This window comes from Drosophila persimilis, unplaced genomic scaffold (assembly GCF_003286085.1).
Source record: "Drosophila persimilis strain 14011-0111.01,24,50 unplaced genomic scaffold, DperRS2 tig00000000-arrow-pilon, whole genome shotgun sequence".
Lineage (NCBI taxonomy): Eukaryota > Metazoa > Arthropoda > Insecta > Diptera > Drosophilidae > Drosophila > Drosophila persimilis.
The window spans coordinates 16,101,666-16,127,502 of record NW_020825288.1 but is presented as its reverse complement, the minus strand read 5'-3'; the positions used below and the strand labels follow the sequence as shown (position 1 = coordinate 16,127,502).

At 45.6% G+C, this 25,837-nt stretch overlaps 3 protein-coding genes across 7 annotated transcripts in view; all 3 read left to right on the top strand.

The window, feature by feature from the left end:
- Positions 1-11,625, top strand: part of LOC6588527 (acetylcholinesterase) — a 39,850-nt gene extending 28,225 nt beyond the window's left edge. For 3 of the 5 annotated variants that reach the window (XM_026994850.1, XM_026994844.1, XM_026994839.1), the window contains 3 exons: positions 769-932; positions 1,053-1,216; positions 4,254-5,355. In XM_026994850.1, the coding sequence (XP_026850651.1) occupies positions 769-932; positions 1,053-1,216; positions 4,254-4,369 (444 nt within the window). In that variant the 3' untranslated portion in view covers positions 4,370-5,355. Of the gene's footprint in view, positions 1-768; positions 933-1,052; positions 1,217-4,253; positions 5,356-11,149 lie in introns of those variants that run through there. The other 2 variants (XM_026994859.1, XM_026994855.1) reach the window with 2 other exon arrangements.
- A 2,063-nt stretch (positions 11,626-13,688) lies between these two features.
- On the top strand, positions 13,689-14,458 carry LOC6587651 (chaperone protein DnaJ). The gene has a single exon (XM_002013875.2). The coding sequence runs from the start codon at positions 13,730-13,732 to the stop codon at positions 14,345-14,347; it is 618 nt and encodes a 205-aa protein (XP_002013911.1). The 5' UTR covers positions 13,689-13,729; the 3' UTR covers positions 14,348-14,458.
- A 5,598-nt stretch (positions 14,459-20,056) lies between these two features.
- LOC6587260 (peptidase inhibitor 15) lies at positions 20,057-25,632 on the top strand. The gene is made up of 4 exons (XM_002013874.2): positions 20,057-20,377; positions 23,987-24,187; positions 24,593-24,851; positions 24,918-25,632. The coding sequence occupies exons 1-4, from the start codon at positions 20,293-20,295 to the stop codon at positions 25,630-25,632; spliced, it is 1,260 nt and encodes a 419-aa protein (XP_002013910.2). The 5' UTR covers positions 20,057-20,292.
- The last annotated feature ends 205 nt before the right edge of the window (positions 25,633-25,837 follow it).

The following is a 25,837-nucleotide window of genomic DNA, read 5'->3' as shown; positions in this document are numbered from 1 at the left end:
AATTCCGCTCGTACATACTCCATAAATTGTTATATAAGGCTTAATTATCAAGCTTAATTAGTCAAGCTAGTAAAAAAGGAACTTGTTGGGTTAATCTAGCCGTAGGTAGAAAGTGTTATTTTAACGTGAATGTAATAAAGCTGTCTCAGCCTCATTCGCATGAAAGAGGAACACATGCAAATCATCATTTGCGTGTGCGGTATAATTGCCAATGTTGTCGCGTCAGCTCTGGACTATTAAGGGACCTGTCCCAATGGGACAAATACGCAATGCTGGACCAGTCCTTATGCACACGCCGCATTTACGTGATGCTGGGGCACTCCCTACTCGGCAAATGCAATTGCAACCAGGACCGCTGCGCGATATGTACGATACGTACGAGTAAACAGGCGAGTACGCGGGGCCTTTCCTGCCGTGTCCTGTCAAGGGCGACAGGGCTTGGAGCTCCAGCTGACTGCCAGTCGACCAGGCATTTATTTATTTATTCATTCGTTCGGTTTTTCCGCGGCGCCTCTCCGCGCGGCATGCTGCGACAATATTTGCCATTTGCAGGCAGCGCGAGCCAGCAGCCAACAGTCGGCAGCCAGCGAGCGGAGCAAAATCAAATAAATAAATAAAAAGGGTAGATGTTTATCTGCATAATTTCTGGCCGAGTTTACGACGGCAGTGGCAAACTGGGTAGCCGGGAAACTGTCGAGCTGGCGTAGCTCTCTCTCTTTGGGTACGAGTTTTTCCTTACGTTTCCTTTCTTTTTTCCCTCTTTTCCAGCGCTCAAGCACCTCGCTGTGGGGCGAGTGGATGGGCGTGATGCACGGCGACGAGATTGAGTACTTCTTCGGCCAGCCGCTGAACAACTCTCTGCAGTATCGACCTGTGGAGCGCGAGCTGGGCAAGCGTATGCTCAGTGCGGTCATCGAGTTTGCCAAGTCCGGGTGAGTATAGCACGAGCTTTTCCCCGAAAGCTCACTTAGCTTTCGTCTGCTTTATGGCAGCGTCGGCTCAGCGAGTGCCACAACCAGTTCAGCTCGCTATAATGAAAGCTCTCCTTGCAGCAACCCCGCCCAAGATGGCGAGGAGTGGCCAAACTTCTCCAAGGAGGATCCCGTCTACTACATATTCAGCACGGATGACAAGATCGAGAAACTGGCACGCGGCCCCTTGGCGGCCCGCTGTTCCTTCTGGAACGATTACTTACCGAAAGTCAGGAGTTGGGCAGGTGAGTGGGCGACCTTATGGATCCCACCGGATTGATGGGACGGTTGAATAGATGGGCACACAGAAATCCAATTGAAAGAAAGTACAGTCATCGGCGGTTTCTACTTCTACTTCTACTTCTGTTTCTGTTCGGTGTTCTTTTTGTGTTGCGTTGTGCTGTTTTCGTTTTGTGTAAGTTTGCCATACCATTAACATAAATTTCGTATTCGCCACGATATATCGTAAAAAAGTGGCATTAAGCCCGCTAATGGCTGTCGGCGTCTGACAGTGCCACACCTCAACGCGAGCGTCTCAAAACGAGCTCGGATGATGTTCTCCGCCTGGAGTTCACTGTGGTCAGCCGAAACATTAAAATATGAAATGGACATCGGTTATTCATCGCAATGCATCGCTGATAATGTCCAGTACCGACTATCCTACTTCACGCTCAGCTTTCTTTGAACGCGGTCCGACGAGGCGTGCCAATTAGCATGACAATCCGTAAGCCGATTGCAACATTCATTCAAAAGACTGATGATTAACCAGACCAAGCTGCGATACAGTTACCAAGATTTATTCCCTTCGACTTAGTGGCAGTCGTGAGTCAGAGTCTCGGCTCGACTGTTTCCAGCCTTATTCCGGTGAAAGATTTAATAGTTATGCTTTTAATTTATGACATTTATGCGCAGCAGCATTCGTCGCAGCTCGGAGTCCGAGGCTTTTATTTACGGCGCTGTCAGACTCCCAAAATGTGCGCATCAATCAGGGAAATGAGCTTCCAGACAGATCGGACGACTGACCGAGAAAGAAATGTGAATATGCATATGCCACTGACAGTGATCAATGATAAGTCCCCTGCTCGAAGTCTACTCGAAGTATATACTTATGTATGCAGAGAGAGAGGGTGGGCGTCCGATTTTATGTTTGCACTTAAGTTTGTAAAAGCTTGGGGCCCATTAAAATGAGTGGACAGTTGGACGGTCTTTGGGTTTTGGGAGAAAGATCACAATCGTATTGGAGCGCGCCACAATGTCTGGTCCGGACCGGCATCAGTGGATGACGCTTGGTGGTTGGCGAAGCGGAGAGCACAGCCACAAAAGAAAATTACTAGCTCACCAATTAATAAAAACTTAATTTATGTTAATTTGCTGTGTTGTATTTGGTTTTTGCTTGTATTGGTTTTAAAGCTAATTTTGGTTTTACATAAATCCGATCGATTGATCCAGCGAACGGGTATGCAAATGATCCCTGGCTAAGGCGAGGGCGAGGGCGAGGGAGAGGGAGCAGGGCGCAGGGGCTGGTGCAAGCGCTTACTTCAAATATCTCTCCCATCGATCATTCGGCCCGGGACGGCCTTTCGGATATGACAAGCTCCACTTTTGATCTGGCTGAAGTAAAAGTTTCCACTTAGCACTCCCCAGAAGTGTAGAGAGAGGGGGAGCGTCTCCCGCGTCGCGTCCCCGTTTCTAGCAGAGCTCTAACCGCAAACCCAGGTCCCGAACCGGTTCTGGATTTGGCAAATTAATTAATTTGCATCTCTATATGTAGCGGTTTATTCTTTATGGTCAAAGCGCTTGCCAACAATGCTTCCCATTTGCCTTAATGGCCATTTAAAATTTCACCCGAAGCCCCCAGAAACCGCCGATCGCCGATCGCCGGTCGCCCATCGCCGCTCACCGATCTAGTTTGTATTAATCTTATACAATGGGAACTGGTCGCTCGTCCTGATGTGATACCAGACACGCTGGCACCGCCGTACTACGTCGAAATGTCACCAGCTGGGTCTGGATCGGATCTGGGGGGGGGGGGAGACTGAGATAAATAAGCGATTGCCATGTCATAACTCAGGCGCACGCGTGCTCGAGTAGAGATACAAAACGCTGTAGATACAATATCTTTTTGAATTTGTATGGCCCGTGTTGGTTAGCCTTTTCTCTTGGCTGCGGTTTCGATTCGATTCGTTCCGTTTCGTTTCGTTTTGGGTTGAGTGGATGGAGTGGATGGAGTTGGTGTTGCTGGTGTTGTGTGCGTTTAACGACACGTGTTTCAAATGTTCGATGTGGTTTAATTCGTACAGACTGTTTGCGCTGATGTTGTGCCAATTTATTTTTTTTTATTTTCTGAGCGTATAATCTATGGTTTGTTCAGCCTTTTAAATTCAAATTAGCAAAATTAAATGCACGCGTCGCAGCGAGAGAGAGGGACGGAGACGAGCTCAAGAAATATGATCAATTTGGACATTATATACACAAATTTATGGCCCAACTGGCGGAAGATTGATTTCGAAATTGATTTGATTTTGCTTTGCTTTCGTTAATTTTAAGACTCTTTGCACACTTGCACCTCGTTTTGCCCACCAAGGTGAGGATTATAAATTAAGTCGTTGAGCAAGTCATCCCCGGCATTTACGAGTGTTCCGTACTCTTACACATATACATGCATATGTATTGTGTGTGTGTGTACGTGCTGCAGAAGACACTTGCCGGCCGGCTGAAATCCGATCCCTCCGATCAGGTGAAGGTGTTGCTGTATTATAAGAGTATGCCGGGGTATACGTATACGTATACGCATACATACACTAATATGTATCCGAGTTGTTGTGGCCAAACAACTTTCGAATGAATTAGCACACAACTTTTGACAGAATACACATCTGTTTGTCTAACGATATTAAAAAAAAATATGGCAAAGCAGAGCAGACCGTTTTGTAGGAGTTTTGGTCAAGGTAAGTTCGCGTGAAGTTATCCTAAGTTTCCTTTCCTTTCGTTTCGTTTCTAATGCACCAAAAATCGCACTAAAACCAACTGCTTTTTCAATATATCAAGATATATCTATATACTATATGCATACTCGTATCTGTATTTGGCTTGTACTGTAGGCTTTTGATCGGATGCAGAAGTAGTGCCACAAATTTTATCAGCTGATGTAGGAGCGAAGATCATGGCGAGGCGACTCCTTTCACATACTCTTACATTTTGCCCATCTGATTCCAATCATTGAACGACCCCAGCCTGAGACCCGAACAGATTTAAACTCATTTCTCCCTCCTCTGTTGGCAGGTACAGGTTGCGATGGCGACTCGGGAAGTGCTTCCATATCCCCCAGGCTGCAGCTCCTGTTGCTGGCTGGACTGCTCTACATCGGTGCCGCCTTGAGAACCAAAGGAGTTTTCTAAAAGAAAACCATTTCGGGCAGTACCCAATCACACGAATACACACGAAATCACACCCACACACACACAACACACACACCACACACACCTAAAATTAAAACACATATATTAATAAAAATTTAGCAAGCGGAAGAAAACCCGAAAATGTTTATGTAAAAGTACGAATAGCACCCGGAAACGCAGATTGTGCAGCAAATTTGTTAACGGATGAAGAGAAAACCTAGTAGAATCGGTTAGCGCCGATCCAAGGATAACATTAAATGGCGATTGCTGAACCTTTGTAAATTGAACAAAAAAAAGAAGGAAATTAGAGCTCTCTGCACCCCCCAGAAGAAGCCAGCTAAATATTGCATATCACACGAGAGTCTGCCGAGTGGAAATCTGGCTGCTCTCCAGACCGGGAGACACCCAAATTGTTTTTGTGTAGTACGACGCTGACGCTAAATTGCTTGATTTGTAGGAACCTGGCCCAGAGACGGAGACGGAGACAGTAGCCAGTAGCCAGTAGCCAGTAGCCAGTCTCCAAACAGAACTTTTGATAATTGAAAATGTTTGTCCTGCCCTCGGGGCAGCCTGAATATGTTTACATAGACTGGACACAGGAATTCCATTCCATTCGCCCGTTCGACAGACAAAACCAGACACTTTTTGCCAGAGGGCGTGCGAGCACAGCCACCACGCCCACACCCATCTTGAGCGCATTTAATGGCACAATTTTTGCTTTCAGTTCGGAGGAGTCCTTGTCGCCTAACGATATTTGGCCAAATTGCATTGGTTTCATATTAGGTTGAGGGGGGTCACTTGGTCACTTGATTTCGATTTGCTTTCCCAGGGAAACCACACAAATTGTAAGCACCCAAGATTCTTATGAGAACAACCAAGTGGAAATTTTTGGAAAATCAAACAAAACCAAACAAAAACGAAAAGAAAACACATTTGTATTGTACAAACGATTGGCGTTGGTTTATCGGAAGAAAAGAAAAGGAAAATGGAAAAGAAAACGAAATTAATGGATAGATAAGATGGATGAGATAGAGATATAAATGAGACCCAAGTCCAGCACAACCCAAACAAATTTTTTGCAAAAATAAACAAAACCAAAGCAAAAGCAAAGGCAAAAGCAAATTGATAAATTGATAAATTGTAATAAAGAATCGATCACAAAAGGAAGTTTAGCTTAGGGCGGGATAGAGGAAATATTTATATGGCAAAACATATCAGTATATTATATATATATATATACATATACATACAAACAAAATATATATACACGGAATATTGTATTTGTACTAAACGTTTTACAAATTGGCTTAGTGACAACCGGTGAAGAGGAAAAATTGAATATTGAAAATTGAGAGATACAAAATAAATGATATGATTGGATAGTAATGGTAATTAGAAATTTTATACACTTAGTGAAATTGGATCAATGAGTAAACAAAAACAAATTTATTGTATAATGTATAATGATCAATAATGTATAATGAGAAACAGTGTACTTGGTATGTCTATACTCGTATCTATAAATAAATATTGTTCAAAAGTAAATCAAGAAAAATGATAGATCATTGTCAAACCCTAGAGTTCAGTGTGTGTCGCAGACTAATGAGCAAACCGTAATCGTAATCGTAAATGTAATCTGTAATCTGTAATCTGTAATCGTAATCGTAATCTGTAATCTGTAATCGTATTAAAGGCATATCAATATGTATTAACTATGAAACGAAAACGAAAACCTTTCGAAATTAACTAAGGTAAGCCACACTGATATTAATTAAGCTATTTTTATCAACTATTATTATAATACCACACCCTATCTGATAATACATAGATCAGCAAGTATTAGACTTATGAAGAACAGAACAGCAGCGGCACGACTAATGTAACATTAACTGTCTGCTAACATTTAAACGTTTTAAAACCAATTTAAAACCAATGAACAAACAAAAAAAACTATACAAAAACTAAAGTCTAAAAAGCGAAACCCAAATGAAATGATAATGTTGTGTTGTATTAGGAAGAATTGTTGTCGAGTCCTATTTGAGCGATGTTCGCTTTCCACTGTAGCCACTACGAAAACTTAATGACACTTAGGACACTGTAGGCTGTAGGTCAACGGCAGGTCAGTGGCAGGTCAGTGGCAGGTCAATGGCAGGCCGCCTTTGATCGGAAAATGCCTGCCATTCCGTCTCTGTTCTATTTGCCTCCGATACTACTCGACACCCAATGCTAGCACCGATAGCCACCACTTACTTCAGAACTCTCCAAATAGTTATGCAACAAGTGCACCGCGAAAACGAAAAAAAACGAATTGTAGTTCCATTGAATCGAAGGAGAATCGGCATGGGAATGGGAATGGGAGTGAGCAGATCCACAGGCCACCAGGCATTCCTAAGTTACAATCTACTTTAAATACTTCATAAAGAAATGACAGCCCAGGCCCACAAAAAACGAAGCAAATGCGACACTTTATTATGAGGACAAAACTTAAACAAAGGGATTTTTTAAGTACGAGTAAATGTGGACATTTATATTTTTATACCATGCAAGAAGAGAGACGAAAACGAATATGAATATGAATATGAAAACAAAACCGAAATTGCATTAAAAATATTAACAAAGAATGAACGAGGATTAACTTTAACTTTTTTTACTAAAAGAAAACTTTGTCTAAAACTGGGGGACTGTTTAAGTCCCCGAATAAAAATGTGAACAAACTCCAAAGAAACTAGCTTTAATCCCTCTTCCCTCAGTACCCCAACCTTCCCAATGATTGCACCATGTTCGCCTCAAAACAAAGTAAAAAAAAAACAAAAAACAAAAACTAAAACCAAAAAGTAAATGATTAAAAAACCCAAGACTAGACTTTGATAGTTAATCCATTTTGTAGCGAGGAGTGGGCCCTGTTCGGAGGGCCAGGGCCTCCGGCAAGGCCAAGGCTGCCCGGGCCGCCCCCATTTCGGCCAACCTCCAGGCCGGCTGGGAGCGGGGCCCAAGCGGCAGCATTGGCTTTGGGCCCACTCGGGCCCAGACCTAGGGTTAATGAGTAGTAAGCGAAAGATATGAATTTAGTGTGTATTATGCCTTCTGCCTTTGACAAGAGAAACAAGAGAAACCTATTGAATGCACGAGAGTTCATTCCACGACTATGTTATCGTTATCGTTATCGTTATCTCAATCGAAAAACATTTTTCCATTCCTTTCGCCTCACCCGAAGTTAGGAATATTTTTTTGTCATTTTGCATGGTTTTCGGCTCAAGCCAAAGAATTGACAATATAATATTTCGCCTTAGAAGCAAAGGAGCAAACGAATGAAAGACAAAATTCCAAGTGTTATGCTTATAGATCTAAATTTTTATATATGGACCTGGAAATATGGACATTCCGCAGAGGCGCACCACTCGTATGCCACTTTGTATGATTTACACAGTTTGTACTCTTCGTTGCGGTTCTTCCAAGCCATCTATATAGTGTACATACATAGTACCTATACACACACACACATACAATACACACACAAACACACGAACACGTCGCAGTGTGCTTTTGCTGTAGTAGTCTGCCAATTGTAAAAGAATTTATACGAGTATATAAAACGGAAACGGAAGCACACACACACCCACACACGCACACACACACCCTAATTATGTATTCCAATCTATGATAATAATGAAATCATGCTGGTCACACACACAGACACACACGATCAGTCTTTAATCAGATACGGCACACATTAGGCACCCGAGCAGGATATCGGATCGGGTTTGTGTTTTGTATAGACAACAACAGAAATAGGCATAAACTAATACAAAAACCAAACATAGTTCAAGTTTTTTGTTTGTTGTGTATTAAGAACAAGTTAAAAATTATATCAGCTACGACATCTGATAATAAAATCGAATATAGGTGGTAGACAAACTCTCTGTACAATGTAATATGTTGATTGCTATACAATACAATAAAATACAATACAAAACAATACAATAAACTGTCGCCCACACCCACAAGCCACGCCCTCAAACCACACCCACACCCACAACCACGCCCAAGCAGAATCCGAAAGAGTATTATGAATAATAAGAAACGATACGAGTAAAACCAAAATACCAGATTACCAGGCACAGAAATGCATTTGAAACCAAACCAATTCTCACACTTAGCGTTAAAATAAGAGACAAAAAAAAAAAAACAGAAATAAACTTAGAGGAAGATTTAGCAAATTGAATACAGTTTTTTATGTATAAAATCAAATACATATCAATATATGGCCTATTGTTTATTTAGTTTAATTATATATACATATACTATGGATAGCAGATAACGGATAGAGGATAGTGGATAGCGACACAAGCGGGTGCAGCGCGCAAGTATGGCTCTGATTTATGACTTTTTAAGTAGGCAATTTGTATAAATTAAGCAGCAAACACAAACACTAAACCAGGCAGAACAGAACCGAACCGAACAGAACCGAACCGAAAGCGGGAAACAAAAAAAATTGTGGCTAAATATGTGTTCTTACTTGTTAGTGGTAATAAAACAAAGCTAAAACTTAAAAGGTAAAAGGTAAAAGTATCTGTAACAAAAGTATCTGTTACATGCATAAGTAAAGCAACTTTAATTAAGCTGTTAGCTTTTAACCATGCCAAGCATTTTGCGTTGACTCTTCTCTGATTTGACAGCCCATCGGACCATATACCATATCCCATATATATACACACTCGTAAATATGATTTCCTGAGATTAGCTTTTACCGCAAGTTGTAGTTGCCTTCAAATATATATACACACACACACACCAGTAATATGTAATACCCATCCCGAGCTGGCATCAGCATCAGACACACTCACTAAACAGAGCTAAGTATAAGAAGAGTAACTAAAAATAACAGATGCGACTGCTTTTGAACATGCAAAAGATCAAAAGTCAAGAGCAGATCGAAAAATTAATAAATCGAGACTCATAAAATTGAACACACACACAGACACACACGCAGCCAGATGGCCAAATGGCTAAATGGCTAAAATGGCAGCTCAGCTCAGAGTTTGGTCCTCATCTTCTGTTTTGAATTTGAATATCGTTTGACGACGACGACCGACCCGACGCATTAGTATGCCTCAACCTGAACACAGCTAAAGCGGAACAAAAACAGAGTTCTACTCGTATTATGTGTACCAGTATTTGACGATGTTCACGATGTTTTGTGTCAGTACGTTGTTAAAAACTTAATTATAATTATTATTGTCGCAGAACTTACTTTAAACTAAAGCAGATGCGGACGCAGATGCGGATGCGGATTCAATGAGATGCAGAGCCCGCGCATTTGACAGAGATACATATGCAAAGTATAATTGCTGTTTAAGATATTACCGTATATGAATAGATATATATACATATGGATTGAAAATTATGACATGAGCATACAAAATGTAGGGATCATTTTACTGAATATATATATATATACATACTATACTACATATACTCGTAATCGAAACCAAAATTCTGCTAAACCAAGAAACCAAACAGAAAACAGAAACCAGAAAAAAGACAACACAATTAAATGCTAAATGTAATACGATTGCTAAACTCAAGAGAAAGTAAGGAACTACGAAAAAACAAAAAAAAAATAAAATAAAAAAATGTAATGTGTAACCAGCATTAAAGCAACATAAAGAAACCAAAATTTAAGTGAAATTATATTACGAAATATATTGTATATCGGTACAAGATGAATATAAGAAAAATACAAACAAATAAAACTCATGTATCATGTACTAAACAAACCCGAGCCGAGCCGTTTTTATTTCCACCTCCCGATCCATAGACCATCGATCAAGCGGGTCTCGTGAATATATGTACATACGTCATCCATCCGCATCTTTAGTTGGAATCCGTTAGTTGGAAATCATCATCAGTTTCAGGAAGCTTCTACGAGTATCACTCTCGGTTTAGTGACGACTACTAATTACGGGCTACACTGGCGTTACATTGAATCAATAAAAACCGAGATGAAAAACACCAAATAAAATCGCATATTTACGGCCGAAGCGACGGGGGCCCAAGTGAAGAAAACTTAATTTATGATGCAAATAAATTTACAATTATGCCCGTAAGCTCGCTGCTGCTTCCGTATGCCTGCCGGTGGTTGCTTTCAGGCCCCAAAATGCAAATTAATCAAGGCATATTAAAACGAAAGATGCCCCACAAATGCCCAGCATAGTTTTCCCCTTCCCGAACCCAAGACCAAGACCATTTGTCAATTTGTCAGGGCTCAGGGTTGGGTTTTACGAGGGCTCGTAGTGTCGTTGCTCGTAATAAGCCGGGTGCTGAGCCATAGTCCACCTGAGAGCTGATGGACCTCCACAGGCCGACTCTAACATACTCTTGAAGCAGACGAGCAGTTGTATCCTGTACCCCTTGTTGTATCGGCTATCCCTCAGGGACCAATACGGTATCATTTAAGTTGTAAGCTCGCTAAGTAACATATATTCATATTCCATTCCCAAAGAAGCGCGACTTCTCCGCTTAGTAAGAGTATTGGAAAGAAGACGATGCATTTTCATTAAGGGTTGCGACCCCAGAGCGGCTCATGGGGTGGGGTGGGGCAAGGCGGTTCGTTTAGCATAAAAGCAATTCTGTAAATGCAAATTAGCACTGCAGTCATCTCAGTCGGCAGTCGGCAGTCGACAGTCGGCAGGAACTTTATTTGAGTACTCACTCGTTAAATCTCTTTTTATGCTGGCATATCTAATAAGCTTTATGCTCTTTCCCCGTCTTCTCTTGCAGCATTTGCGCAGCAGATAACCCGTGTGGCAGCCTCAACGTTTGTCTATTTGAGGACCTGGCTGATCACGGCCTAAATGGAGTGGGACCTACTCGCGCCCTTTACGACCTGACGACTTAAGAGTTAACCAAAGCACCTTCCAAATACTTTCCACAAGAAACCCAGAAACCAAGAAAAGCAACAGAAAGTCTGATTGAACGATAGTTAGGCTAAGGACTGCAACCAGAGGATATAGTATGACTAGAGAGGCAAGAAGAGACAATAAAGAGGAGGATCTGAGATCTAAGATTTAGGATTTGAGACGAATTTAACAATGTTATAATCCCAGGGCTTCGAAGCAGAGTACTTTTGTATGGCAGAGCAGAGTAGAGCAGAGTGCTGGACACCCTCACAACTCACTCACTGAATTCGTTCGATTTTTTGTTCGCAAATGTTAAATACGTATACTCGTACCAATAAATATGTTTCACTTGATTAAGCTCCGAGTATTTCCGTTTTCAGCCGGTTCGGATCTCAGCGGCTATTACTTAGATTTAATTGATCCCCGGACAATCTCCAAGTGGAGTTAATCTGGCAATCGAATGGGCTTACACCCAGCAGCAGCAGCCTTCAACTTGGCATATGAATAATTTAAGATTCGGTGTATTAGTGAGTATGCCGTGCCGTGTGACTCGATAAACCAGGCAAGGCGAATCGATGAGCCATAGCCATAGCCTCTGCGGGCGCAGACTTCTTGGCGTTCATGTTCATGTCCATTGACCCAGCGTGTCGCGCCGCAGAAGAAGCACTCGTAAAATAGCTATCGGAGGGGCAGGCCAATGAAAAACTCCAGCTGGCAGAGATGGAAAAGAAAGAGTCGCAGCTCGCGAATTTTATTTGGCCAGACCCCAGTCCCCAGTCCCCAGCCACAGGCCACAGACCATAGACAAATGAGCCAGCGCACGGCGGAGACAACCAGTCACCACTCGTCGTAAATCTCTGGTTCGGTTTGGCACAAAGGCAGCCAGCTAATTCTTCAATAGAAATATAACCTGTTTCCAATTATCGTTTTGCATTTGGCTGAGGCTTTCGCCAGGGTCCAGGCACCACCACGGGCATCGCCACACAACCCGATACCCACCTATGTATGGTAATTTTGGCTGGACCGTGTAGAACCTGGGGATTCGATGGCTTGTGTGTCTTTATGAAACAAATTGTTAGTGTCAATTAACATATGGGATGTGGCCAAATGATGTTCCGATGCTCCACAGACGACAGCCGTGGCACAGTGACGCACAGGCGATGGTAATGGGAATGGGAACGGCAGGGCCCTTGCTCTGATGTCGCTGAACTAGTAAAAATAGAAGGGGATTCCGCGGGCATGGAACCATTTAAAAATACTAATGACAGGCCCATCAATAACCGGCCCGGCGGCTTAGTCAATTCCAATTAAATTTTCACAGCTTTTTGCGATAGTGGCACCCGCTTCTGCTCCGAGGTCACTGTTCCTGGCCCAGTGGCAGTCCCAGTCACTGCCAAGGTACAGACACCTGTGAGAAGGTGTCAAACGGGCCGCGCTCATCTGAAACGAATTAGCAGACCTTTCCGGGGAAGATGAAGATCTGGGTGTACGCCGCTGTCCAATGATGTCAAGCTGCGAGTGGAATGGGATTGCCCAACGGCCCAACGGCACACTACCTCTACGAGCTGTACCAGCTAACAATAAATAGCCGCATCTTTATTTATAATTTCATTTATGGCCGCACTAATTCGTAGCTTTGCCTGGGCCCCCGAGTGACTATCATGAGTAAGCCAATTGGGCAAATATTGGCCTGTGTGGCATTGGAGTTCGCGTGAAATTGTCAACCGATACGATACACCGAGGATACGCCATCACCGGCAATTGCGGTAATACCTTGTGCAAATATTTTGAACCACCTTCAGCGGAATCCACATAGACTGCTGTGCACTGCTGACGCAGCGGCCAAAAGCCCAGTTCAATGGAATTGTTGTGTCGCGTCTCAGAGAAATGACCCACTCGCCTCGAGTTCACACCCACTCAACGCCCCTCAATTTCTGGGTTAAATTCGCCGTGTAACATGGGCCAGCTGCACGGGCTGGCTATATTCAGAGCACACGCGTCGCGCCGCTCCATGCGTAGAAGATTCATTGCCAAGTTCGTTGGCACTTCCGGAAGGTCAGACAAAGAGATAATGGCCCACAAATCATAGCACAATTGTGTGACTGTTTACAGAATTGGCCACACTATATTCGTATATAGCCCAGGGTCGATCATTATCTTTATCTCTCTCGGAGGTTGACACAAAAGTTTGTCGCCCCTTGTCACATTTGGCCAGGCCAACACTGTAGATAACGCATCAGCGTCTACCGATTTGCATACGCTTCAAATCGTATTATGGCCAACACTTTCCCGGCACCAGTTGTTGGCAGGCGTGTTTTATAAGTCAAATCGTTGTCAGCACTCACACAGATAAAAAAGTAAGTAGTAATTTTGTGCAGCTGCGACAGTATCTGTTGTACAAATTGTATCCTTTTTCAGTAACGTTTTGGAATTGGCAAAATTTTCGTAAACACGTAGAACCATGCAGAGGCGTCGAGTGGAGAACTTGTACCATGTTCTGAACGTCCCCGCCAATGCCAGCGATCAGGAAATCAAGAGCGCCTTCATCGAGCTGTCCAAAAAGTACCACCCGGACTCCAACAGCCAGAGCTGCGACCCCGAGCGGTTCTCGAGGTTGTGGGAGGCATATAATACGCTGCACAGGCCCAGCACGCGGAAGCAGTACGACAACAGCTTGAACATGAAGCAGCAAAGGTACTTCCAAGCGGACATACTCCAGCATAACGTTTGCAGGGACTGGCGGCAGTTCCACACCCAGATGCGCAACAGGCAAAAGAGCAAATGGATGGGAGAGCGGATGGCGGCTGCACCTTTGGCCAGTTCGCTGCCCGTTAAATCGGCCGTGCAGGACCTGAGCTCTGGCTGTCTTATCGTGAACAACGGTACAGCACTCAGGTTCAAGTGGTGCTGCACTGGATTTAGCCTGGTCAGCGGACTCATCCTGATCTCCTTCAAGGTGTGGCGCGGCGATCCCTGGACGGAGCGGCACCCAATTCTGGTGGACACTAGATCCACGCCACTTCGCCGAGACAAGCCGCCCTCCAGCACGATGTTAGATCTCGTGTGGGCATGTCCCTAGACCACCCACTGCCGGGCTGAGGCATGTCACCTGCCTTGTTCTATCTTTCTACCAGCGTGTCGAGGCATCTCATGCATATGCATGGGATGCCTCTATTATTTTGTTAGATTTCTGAGCGAAAAATATATAAATTTGCTCGTTAATTGTGTGAATCTCTCTTTAACTACAACATCTACCTCGCCTGCCGTCTGATTATGCATAATTTGTCATTCCGTCGGACAGGGCAGCATAACTGATCGCAGATCGGAAAAACGAGTTTCGCCCTGGCTGTGGCTACAACACGGACAGACAGCCTGACAGACAGACAAAGACCGCTTCTAGTTTAGTTTTAAGCTAATTAAGAATTATGAAACTTAGCGCTTTTGCTTTTCATGTTACCCTACGCGAAAGGGGGCATCGCAGAAGGCTGGCGATGTTCGAGTGGGTCCCAATAGTGCTTCTGTTTATGCTCAATATTGTTCATCGGATCTACCCTTTCAGAGGGTATCGTACTTCCCCGTTCTCTGTGACGCAAGTCTACGTACAGTCCTCTCACCTATAGAACTTCTGATCTGAAATCTATTCAGCGCGATCCCGTTCGGCGTTCGGCGTTCGTCGTTCGGAGGGGCTGGTGGAACGCCGCTTCCGCGCCGCTTTTGGCCAAGCATGACCTTTCCTACGCTGGCCAACAGAAGATGGTCGGATAATAGATACATTTCGGCTTAAATATGTTCTATTATGATGCCATTAAATGGAACGTACAGTGGCAGCTGACGCTGGCGGACAGGCGGACAGGCGGACTCAAGGCGAGCGACTGCCAACCTTGACGGCTTGGCTTAATAGCAACTATCAATAGGAGTCTTCGCTCTAATCAGTAAGAAGCTTCTGGGCCGACAATTTACGGCTTGTTAAGCCGCCGGACCCCCAAAGACCAGACCACCTGGAACCGTTAGTCAGACAGTAATAATACGTATACGTATATGTATAGTTTTGTTAATTTGACTATTGTATTCCCATTCCGTGTGCTGTTTTCCTGCCGTGTTTTCTGTCTGAAAGATATTGATAAATTATGATCTGTGCTTGGCTTTGATTAAGTTGTCGTTCGACGGGTCGAGAGGGTCAGGTTTGTTCGCGATCGTCGGATGTCAAATGGATGGGAGACGAGATCAAATGCGCTGATATAGTTAACAAGCGAATTGAAACTGAGTATTCCACTCACAAAAAAAAAAAATTGCAAAAATACCCAAACATAAATCAATATTCGCATCGGGTGTCGATCCAAGCGATCCGAACCGATCCGACCCGAACAGGGCGCATGCGCAGCGGAGCGGCGCGATAAAGAGCGTTAAAATTATGTTCTGTCGCCTGGCCGGGCAGAATAAATACATACGGCATACAGATTGGGTCCATAATGAAGCCTATAAAGAGCCGGGCGAAATCAGCTCAGCAGGCGCAAAGTGAAAAAATCACAAAAAATGGTCAAAATTTATTATACGCTGACGGCTTTTTAATGAAAATCGCTGGCTACCAAAGCGAATTAATGAAGGTGTGTGCGCATACATACCCATACCATATCCGAGATTCAGCTCAGCTCTCCCCCTGAATCCCTGTGGGTCCGCCACGTTTTGAGCCCGTTTCTGTGCCTGTGCCGACAAAAGTTCAAAACGATAAAGAAACCAAAAAAAAGTCACACAAGCGTAGCCATGATCAGATTGATCAGCATATGAATCGGTTTAGCATAAGAATGAAAACGTTTCTCTAATGAAATTTGTTTATGGTTTTACGACAGCCTCCATTCATTCGCCCAAACACGTGTTCGACATGGCTTATTGACTTATTTTCCAACTCTGAATAACTATAAGTATGATTGAAAAACCTTACAAAACGAATCGATTCCGTGTAACTGGAAGTAGCCTCTCTGCCATTCCGATTCAGATTCCGATTCCGATTCCGACTGCGCCGTTTCTTAATGGAGTTCTCTCACGCGCACAACTTCATCATAAACGCCATCGGCATGACATTTTAATTATGTTGCTGTCAAATTGCCTGCCGGCCCAGGCAGTCTGGCAGTCGGCCAGTCGTCCAGTCAGTCAGACAGTCTGGCAGCCAGGTTTCAATTGTAATTAATAATATTTTAATAACACTCGTACTCGTTGGCATCGCTTTTGGCGGCCTGTGGGGCAGAGGCAGAGGCAGAGGCAGGGGCAGCTCAGGCGGGTCGCTAAGGCGCCGTCAAGTGCAAAAATTGAAATGTTATGGAAATGTTTTGTCATAGACTGAGATGAAATGGAGATGAGCACCGCGAAGTGAGTCATTGGCAGTGACAACTGTTTTGTGGGTGACTATGAAGTCGAGTGTCAGCTTTGGCCTAGGAAAACCTTACGCAAAGTCCATAACCTATATTATAATGCAGAATTGCAGAAGACTAAACGTATTTTGTGGTCAGATCAATTTAGATATATATCCTATGTGTATCTAACAGATACAGCAGTTGAAATGCTCGCTTATCATACGCTTTCATTGAAAATTGAGGTCAATTTGTATAGGTATTTTATGCTTCTTCAGCAAAGCTGTGTTCCCCTCAACCTTTGCTTTTGGTTTTACGAGATTTACGAGTTTTATCCATAATGTCAGTATTTAGTCCCCAAGTGCTGGTCATCTCTGGCGCTCGGACAAGATGGAGTGGAGCAGATCGGAGCGTTTATGCGGGAAGATTAATGGCAGCGGAAGCGATATCCGATGAGGCAACAAGGATGTGCTTGAGTGACGTTGATGTGGCCACTTGACACCTGCATTGCCGTCTCGAGTATTAATAACAATATTGCAAAGGCCAGTTATGAGCATCTATATAGGAAAACTGACGAATGTCAATATGCACGGAGAGTTCCGCAAGGCGATCGCTGAGATACTCGTCAACAAACTCGAACGGGGAATGTGACTGATTAGAAAAGTTATCAGCGACCTTGCGAGTGCGTTATTGTATCATCAAATGGAAAACCTGTGTTGGCCCCACTCTCCCCACGACATGCCTGACCTTATTGACAGCGCTCGTTCTGGCTTTCTAACTCAGTGGAGGTGTTGGTGGAAGGCGGGAAGGGGCAGGGCACACTTATGCCTCGTATGAATATTTATGGCTTTAACTAAGCAATTAATTTATTCAGTCTTGTTTCGGGCCATTGTTTTATTTTACTTTCTTCATCTATATAATAGATGCACAATCAATATGTATATTTAGAATACGGAGAGCAGAAGAGAAACTCGTTTCTTAGCTATTTTTAAAAGATACTATTTGGAGCAGTAAGTATCATCATAAAACCCAACACGGGCCAACTGGGTATCCACTGCAAGTCATACAGGCCCCACAGGGATTGCCGCATGATTCAGGGGTCGATTCACTTTCTCAGCATAACTGGGTCGGGTGATTCACACTGACCGATCTGAGTGTTACGCAGATCCGCATAAATAATGCATTCGGCAGGATTTCCGTGGAAAGTGTTGCTCAGCGATAAGTCCGAGCTGGGGAAATGGCTACGGCCGCTTGGGTGGCAGCTGATGTTCAAATCAGCAGCACGCGCAACGCAACAAAGGCATTAAATTGAGTCATAAAACCACACAATGGCAACAACCAGAGGAACAACAACTTGAGGAACAGCAACAGCAACAAAAACAACCAGAAGAACGGCTACAACCACTTCGATATCAGTCGGATGATGCCAAGTGCTGTTAAATTGAGTTAAATGAGGTGTTGGGAATTTTTTACTTTGCTTAACATGCGCATAAATGTACGCGGCTATTCGCGGACAGATGGACGGATCGACCGATACTCCGATACGTAGATACGCACGTCTTTAAATGCAAATAGTTGGAAGGAGAATGGAGTGGAGTGCTATGGATGTGGATGTGGTTGGAGCAGCAGAAGCAGAGGAAATCGAAGGCCAATAATGTTTGTTTAAATTTTAGCTGCATGTGTATTGCTTCAGTACAAATAAAATCACAGTGAGTAGGAAATGTACGCTACCATTCAGAACACAATACGAAATCGAGTGGAATAGGAAGGGGGGTAGGGCGGGGTCAGGGCAGGGCAGGGCAGGGCAGGGCAGGGGCGAAGCAACAGCAAAATGAACATCGGAGAACGTGTTTCGGGCACATGTTTATTTCATATTTCTGTAAAGCATAATTTTTAATATTTATGTAGTTTTCGTGAAATAAAATAAATCAGCGGGGCAGCAGAGACGTCACTGCCTGATCACTGATCGCTGGACCCTGGGATTGGAACTGCAACTGGGATTGGGACATGGACATGGACGTTCCCCCCATACGAACCGAAACGAAACGTCATGTGTGGCATCCGAATGGGTAAACGTGGAGGTAGAGCCACTAAAACGAGGTGAAATAACCAGAACCAGTTGCGAGTTGCCAGTTGCCAGGCGAAGATCGCCTGGGATGGTATATGTCCATGTCCATGCTGCTGGGGATGCTGGACTGCTGGGCTGCTGGGCTGCCGGCTCAATCGTTTGTACTTGTTAATGGCTTTGTACGCGTAATTATTTTGGCAAGAAGTCAGATTGCCGCCCGGTCGCGAACCGAGGCGGAAATGCGGACATGGAACGGGAGTACGAGTACGAGATGTGAACCGATGTGAATGTGCACCGATGGCCCTACTTTATCTGGAACACGACTGGTGAAAGGATCTGGCGGCATTTGTTCTGCTGCTCAGCGCTGTGTATTTAATTGGGTGTTTTTATTGGTTTTTAATGATACGCGAAATGATCGAAGCTCCGACTGCGGCTGCGACTGGACTCCGCTCCTGGCCGCAGGGCACCTGCTGCTGCTGTTGTCCTAGTCGCCCTCAATGCCCCATGCCACGCCCCGTGCGCAGCCAAGTGATTGTTGCCGAACCAGCAGCATGATTGATATTGGGTTCAATCTGCTCTTACTCTTTCCCTGCCCTGCCCTGCCCCTGTCTTTGGCTCTGGGGGCAATTATTCAAAGAACCCAGATCAGGGCACGGCAACATGCTGCCAGCAGCATGTTGTCAGCAGCATGTTGACAAGTCGCCACGGCAGTGGGCGGTATTCCCAAATAACTGGCACAAAGTTGAAAACTTTGTTGAGGCAAATATTAAGTGTATTTAATTAAATTCAAAGCATAATCCCTATTTATGAAAAATCAATTAATGTTTGAATTAGCTGTACAATAATAATTTAACATAAATTATTAGAAATAGTTAAATAGTAGAATAAATTAATATAGAACCCGGCATTAAGTAAGAATTTAATGAAAATAAGAATTCGTTATTCAAAAAATTGTTTTATATTTTTATGGGCTATATATACGGGCTATTGGGGTAGGCGTGGTCAAATTAACTTAACATTTTTTTTAAATATTTAGAGTGCTATATTTATCAAATATACCAAGTTTGAGCTTTTTATATGCTTTTTTCGACTTTATGCCACTTATTTGGGAATTCCGCCCAGTGTGCACTGCTACCGCGACTGCGACTGCGCAGCGCCTGCTCTCGCTCTCCCGCACTCTCGCTGCTCTGTCTCTCCACGCACTCAATCAGCAGGTGCTGATCAGCAGCTTCTTCGAAGTCGGCTCTGTTATCGGCAGCGACGCCGCCCCGGCATCGGTATAAAAGCGTCGGCGCCGAGCAGCCGCTAATCAAACAGACGACGCCTTCAAGTCTAGCTGCACGTACACGAGAGTGGAGTTGGAGTCGTCGGCAAATTTCGTGGCGCTTTTTCGGTTTCTGGCAGAACGGCAGCAGAGTCTGCCCCAAAATTGTGATACAAAAATTTCCCACCAAATTCAAATCTAATGCTAAGTGTATGAATCCAATATAACACTGTCGTACAAGAAGAGGTTATATTTAGTCGATAAGAAAGTGCCCAACTAGTGCGGGTATCCAAAAGAGAAACGAGTGCTACAAATCAAATAAAATAAAATCATAAATCCAATCCAAAATGATGCAGCACAGTGCTTTGGTTCTGTCCACCATCCTGATCGTCTCCTGTGGAGCGGCACTCGCCTGCAATGGAAAGATAATTGGTAAGCCTCCCACGACACGTCCATCCCGAGCGGACCCACCCAGTACCCAGGGAATATGGGGTGCTTAAGTAGTGCCATAGAGAATAGAAGTTGAGTGCATGCCTGGCATTAATAAATAGAGCTCCGATTGTGGGTTTTTTTTTCTAGTTCAGTTTGTACACGTTTTTGCCATTTATTTTGTGGGTGAAGAGCACACCTGGTAATGGGCAAATATTAGCCCACATCGTAGTATGGGAGATCGTTAGAACTTATTTATCCCGGACAGGTGTCCGCAGTCCTACATATGTAAATGCTTCTTAGCACGTTTGGCAGGTCTATCGAAAAATCCAAAAATAGCCACCAACGTTAGCTAAAACGAGTCGCCTTTCTTCATTTGCCTGCCTGGTTTTATTAGGTGTATTGCATAATAAATAAAATAGTTTAGAAAAGCCACAAGCGATGGCGGCATATTACTTAAGAGCCACCCGAGGGGGAAACGGAAACCGGTTCAAATATCAAGTTTATATAATATTTATCAAATGCTGAGGTTGAGGTAAATGTATTTTGGGTGGCTGACCTGTCAACTGTCGGCCAAGTGAAGTAGAGGCCAGTCAACTCCTCAGATCAAATCAGTCGCCTTGCAGAACCCTTGCGATCCGTTCCGATCCGTTCCGATCCGATAAATTCGGTCTAACAATCAAGCGAAACAGAACAGAGACACTTGTGTACGAGCATCTGTCTTAAAGTGTGATTAAAGAGCTTATTGAACTGATATTCGAGATTTGGTTTTATAATTTGGCGGAGAGCACTGGCGCCAGCACAAAAATATACAAATCACTCGATTTTAATGGGTCATTGCCGCTGGCAGAGTCGGATCAGGAATCAGGAATAGCAACGTCTCAAAATGACCAAAAACAATCGTTTTAATGGTCTTTGTTCTGCACAGGCCCAGCCCAGCCCGTGTTGGCCAAAAAAACAAATTCCAGCCATAAAAACGAGATGAAAACAAAAAGTTTTTATAGTGCGCGTGTGCGTCGCTGATTGATGATTGCTTTTATGCCTTTGTCTTCGGCTCGGAGGTATCTCCATCTCCATCTCCCAGCACAAATCATTGATTTCATTGATTCCTATGTCTTATGAAAAATTTCACAGTTAAACACAGAGATATCGCTTCTTCAATGGCACCACAATGGTATCAGAGCTGTTAAGCCCATACTGGCGGCTTAAGCGTTTTGCTGCGGCATCAATCAAAAGCGGCCAGTGCTAATAATGTAATTAAATATGTAGATACGCAACGGACAACAGGCTGCAACGGCTACAGGCGGGAGGGTACAGGGAACGGGGAACAGGGGACTGGGAACAGCGGACAGGGTACAGGGTACAGGGTACAGGGCTAGTTGTAGTGATAATCAGTGAATGATAAATGAAACTGAAACGGAACATAAAGCATAACTATGAAAATTAACTCGCGCTAAATGCGGCAGGGATTTTTCAACGTCTGGCAGTCCTTGCCCCTGTCTGCGGCCCTGTCCTGGCCACGACATGCTCAAGGTGAAGTCAACGCCTGGCCACGACGAAATGCAGTTAAGCACTTGTTAACATATTGTCGGCATTTGGCTCTGGTCTCTGGTCTCGCAGCTCGGGGCTCGGGTCTCGGGTCTCGGGTCCGGGGCCAGTTTCTACAGCAAGTTCGTTGCCTGAGTCTTTCGACAGCGAGAACGGGGGCCACAAAATTATTGCAAGCTGTTGACGTTTCGTTGTCAACATTATCTCCATCAGAGGCAACAGTCACAGGCTCAGTTCAAGCCCCAGCCACAGCATCAGCAACACTTTGTTTTGTCTTCGTTTTATTGCCGGACTAAGAATATGTAAATGCGGCGGTTGCGGAAACTGATCGACAGCTTTATGTGCAATTTGTCAGCGAAGGTAGTTCACAAATTTGCATAGCGCCTCAAGTTGCAGCCACAGAGCGGCACCGTGTGCCCCGTGAGCACTCGGGCGTGATGCCTCCGACGTGAGCACACAGCTCTGGACAGGGGACAGGGGACAGGGCCCATCCGCAGCTTGGATTTCCATATTGATACAAATGTAGCATAATTTGACAGCTGCGGTCAACGCAGAGTCTTCGGTTTTGAGTCTTGCCATCGCTCATGGGCTATTTTTAGTCGCCGTCCGAGTGGCAGCTCCAGGCCAGCTTCAGTCGGCGACTGGCCGGCCCAGTCTCTTTCCCAGACTCGCGGCCAGCCCAACCTTGGGAGCGTATTAAGATTAAGCTAAAGCAAACGCCGTGTTTAACATTCTACCTTAAACACTTCTCGGCTTTGTTGGCCAACAGCTGTATTGACATCTAGACCCATATTTGTGCGAACGGCAGCAAAGCGAAGCTGCAAATTATTTACCCTCCGATCGGCGCTGCGACTGGGCGCGTCAAGTTGTCTGACTTTGAGTCTCGATCCGACGACTCTGACAGACACGTCCCGGCACTTGACCGGTCGGGGAGATGCCATGGCCACTCCATGGGACCAAGAGTTGGAGAAGGGCCACAGATAGAGACGGAAGCCCAGGCCCTGGCCAGAGCGGAGCGGACCTAAATGCTATCACGTCTCTCGTGGGCAATCAGCGCCCATCGGCTCAGCCATTATTATAATTATTAAAAATTATTAAGCGCGCGTAATTATTTAAATGAAATGGGGCAGCCTACCCGCTGGTCTGCCCTGGTCTCTTCTGCCCTGCAACTGGCAGCTGGGAACGCCCCTCGCGAGGCAAGGACCCATTTCCGCAGCGCAGTTCACGTGCGCCTTCTGTGGACGCAGCGTAATTAGCACCCCGGGCAGTTCTGCCGGAGTCCAGCGATCCCATCCCCTGACACACTTCAAGCTAAAGTCATGAGTCAGGCGCCGTGAGCCCACGACTTTTGATAAAAGCCAGATAAAAGATAGATTCCCATATATTCCTACACACAATCGTAAAAATTGGCTAATGGCAATGCGCTGGCTTTTTAATTGACGCCTTTGAATAGCACGCGCCGCGTCGTTTTTGGTTTTTGCATTTCATTTCGTGGACTTAGAGTTTAGAGGTTTGGATGCTCTGTGTTCTGTGTTCTGTATTCTATTTTAATGGCCAAACATTATCGAAACCGGTCCGGGGTTGGCGGCTTGCGGCTTGCGGTTGCCTTAAGGAAAGTGACACAAATGTCTTGTGATGTGTGCGGGTAACCGGCTCGTTACATAAAGCAGATCGTGGACAATTCGGAGCACACGTAGATGGCTCTGCGGGCAAATAATTAAAATATGTAAAACAAAGGCAGATGTAAATTTCCGAGCGCGCTCGAACCCCACTTGGGATTTCTTCCACCTGAATCGGAATCGGATGAAATTTCGGCAAATATTAACTCACTTCAAACCGGCTCAGAGTCGGTCGAGCCGGGCTACGTCAGAAGGAGAAACACTGCCTCGAAGAAATCTACGAATTCAAAATTTTAATGCAAACAAAAATAGAAATGATAACATTCTCCACGGCCCCCAATCGCTGACCGTGGCTCATGCATATTCTCATATTCTCCGCAGGCCAACACCCGTCCCCTAATACTCGCACTCGTAATTTATGCAAATCTCGACCTAATCATTTCAGCATCGGGCATCACGGCGGAAGAGAGATCAATCATCATGCAGGAACACAACCGCCTCCGGCAGCTCGTGGCCACCGGACGCTACCCGGGCCAGCCAGGAGCGGAGAACATGCGCGAGATCGTCTGGGACGACGAGCTGGCGGCCAGGGCCCAGAAGTGGGCCGATAACTGCCAGTTCCGTCACGATCCGCACCGCACAATAAGTAAGTTGTCAACCCCATGCGAAAACGCCCCTTTCCCCCATCCCTCGTCACCTGAACTCGAGACCCGGAGGTGGAATCCTTTCCCGCATACCATTAGGCGCGGATCCTTCGGTTTGTGGTTTGCGGTTTGCATGCTATGGAAATGCTCCTAACGGGCGGACACCTATCGCCGGAATGGAGTGGAGTAATCTGAAGACCTCTGGCCGATAAGTGTCCACCCTAATGAGCCTAGTTCTTAAGAGTCGTCATCTTTTCCATACTCTGCCTGCACGTTTCGCTTTTAAAACACTAAGACTAACCCCGATCACGCCCCAGCACCTGCATCCCCCACATCCACGCTGCCTGTTCGACAGTCCCGAAAAAAAAGGGAGTTTCACTAATCTGTTTCCCGACGTGTGCTGACAGATCGCTTCACCATGGGCCAGAACTTGGCCATTATTTGGAGCACGGCGCCGCTGGACGCCGACGACGGGGACTTCCCCTCCCGCATCCAGAGCTGGTTCAACGAGGTGCAGAAGTACTCCTTCGGCGACGCCTGGTCCCCCAAGACGGGCCACTACTCGCAACTCGTCTGGGGCGAGACGAGCCTAGTGGGCTGCGGCTACGCCGAGTACAAGGATGCCAGCAAGTACAACAAGCTCTACGTGTGCAACTACGGGCCGGGGTGAGTGCGGACACGATCCATTGAATTGCGTTCCAGGAGCTAATGGCATTCGATTTTTCCTTGCAGTGGCAACGTTGTGGGCTACAATCCCTATGAGGTGGGAAAACCGTCGTGCTCCACCTACGGCATGAAGCCCTCGTCCAAGTACCAGGGCCTGTGCGCGGCACCCGGAGCAGCACCGGCGACCAGCAACAGCGTCTACGGAGGCAACACCATTGAAACGTATGAGTACAGCAACGGCAACAGCAACACAAACAGCAAACACAATAACAACCAGCCGACTAACAACATTAACAAGAGCCAACCCACCTACAACCTCAACCGATTCTACAATAATCCCAAACAACCCTCTGCCAACCCCCTGTCCCCCTATCCCACCCACCCACAGGCAGCGGCGGCAGCGACGTCCGGCGGCAGCTCGTTTGGCACCGCCTCGCGCGGCGGCAGCCACGCCTACACTACTGAGGCCAGTCAGCGGCAGCAGCAGCAGCAGCGCCAGCCGGAGCCACCGGCGCTCCAGTCCGGCCGCTACAAGCACAAACTGGAGGCGTACCGCCCCTCTGCGGCCGAGTTCGAGAAGTCCGTACACAAGCATACCATTCTACGCACCTATATAGAGCAGGCGCAGGCTGCGAACCAGAATCGGCAGCAAACGGAGGCGGAGGCGGTGGCACAAGCGGAGGTAGAGCAGCAGCAGCAGCAGCAGGAGCAGGAGCAGACTGTGGCAACTAGCACAAGGAAGCCGAGCCGCGGCTGGAGCCTGTTGACGTGGCGTGGCTGAAGACTGCCGTGGAGAAGAATGTCTGTCCCCCATACTCGTATGCCGCACAATGTATTAGGCCCGCGCCCCCATTAATAGCTACTATGTAGTGCCATTAGAAAACCACTGAACCACCATCATCGATTCTGACCCCACCTAGCCTTAGCCAATTGTAGGTTCTTATTTAAACATGCACTCTATGCCCCACAATCACAGTCCAGACAAC

What these genes read in the sequence shown, in the direction of transcription:
- LOC6587651 (XM_002013875.2), top strand. Translation starts at nt 13,730, where the DNA reads ATGCAGAGGCGTCGAGTGGAGAACTTGTACCATGTTCTGAACGTCCCC.
- LOC6587260 (XM_002013874.2), top strand. Translation starts at nt 20,293, where the DNA reads ATGATGCAGCACAGTGCTTTGGTTCTGTCCACCATCCTGATCGTCTCC. An exon ending in CTGCAATGGAAAGATAATTG is followed by an intron (nt 20,378 to 23,986) that starts GTAAGCCTCCCA and finishes TAATCATTTCAG; the next exon opens with CATCGGGCATCACGGCGGAA. An exon ending in GTGTGCAACTACGGGCCGGG is followed by an intron (nt 24,852 to 24,917) that starts GTGAGTGCGGAC and finishes TTTTCCTTGCAG; the next exon opens with TGGCAACGTTGTGGGCTACA.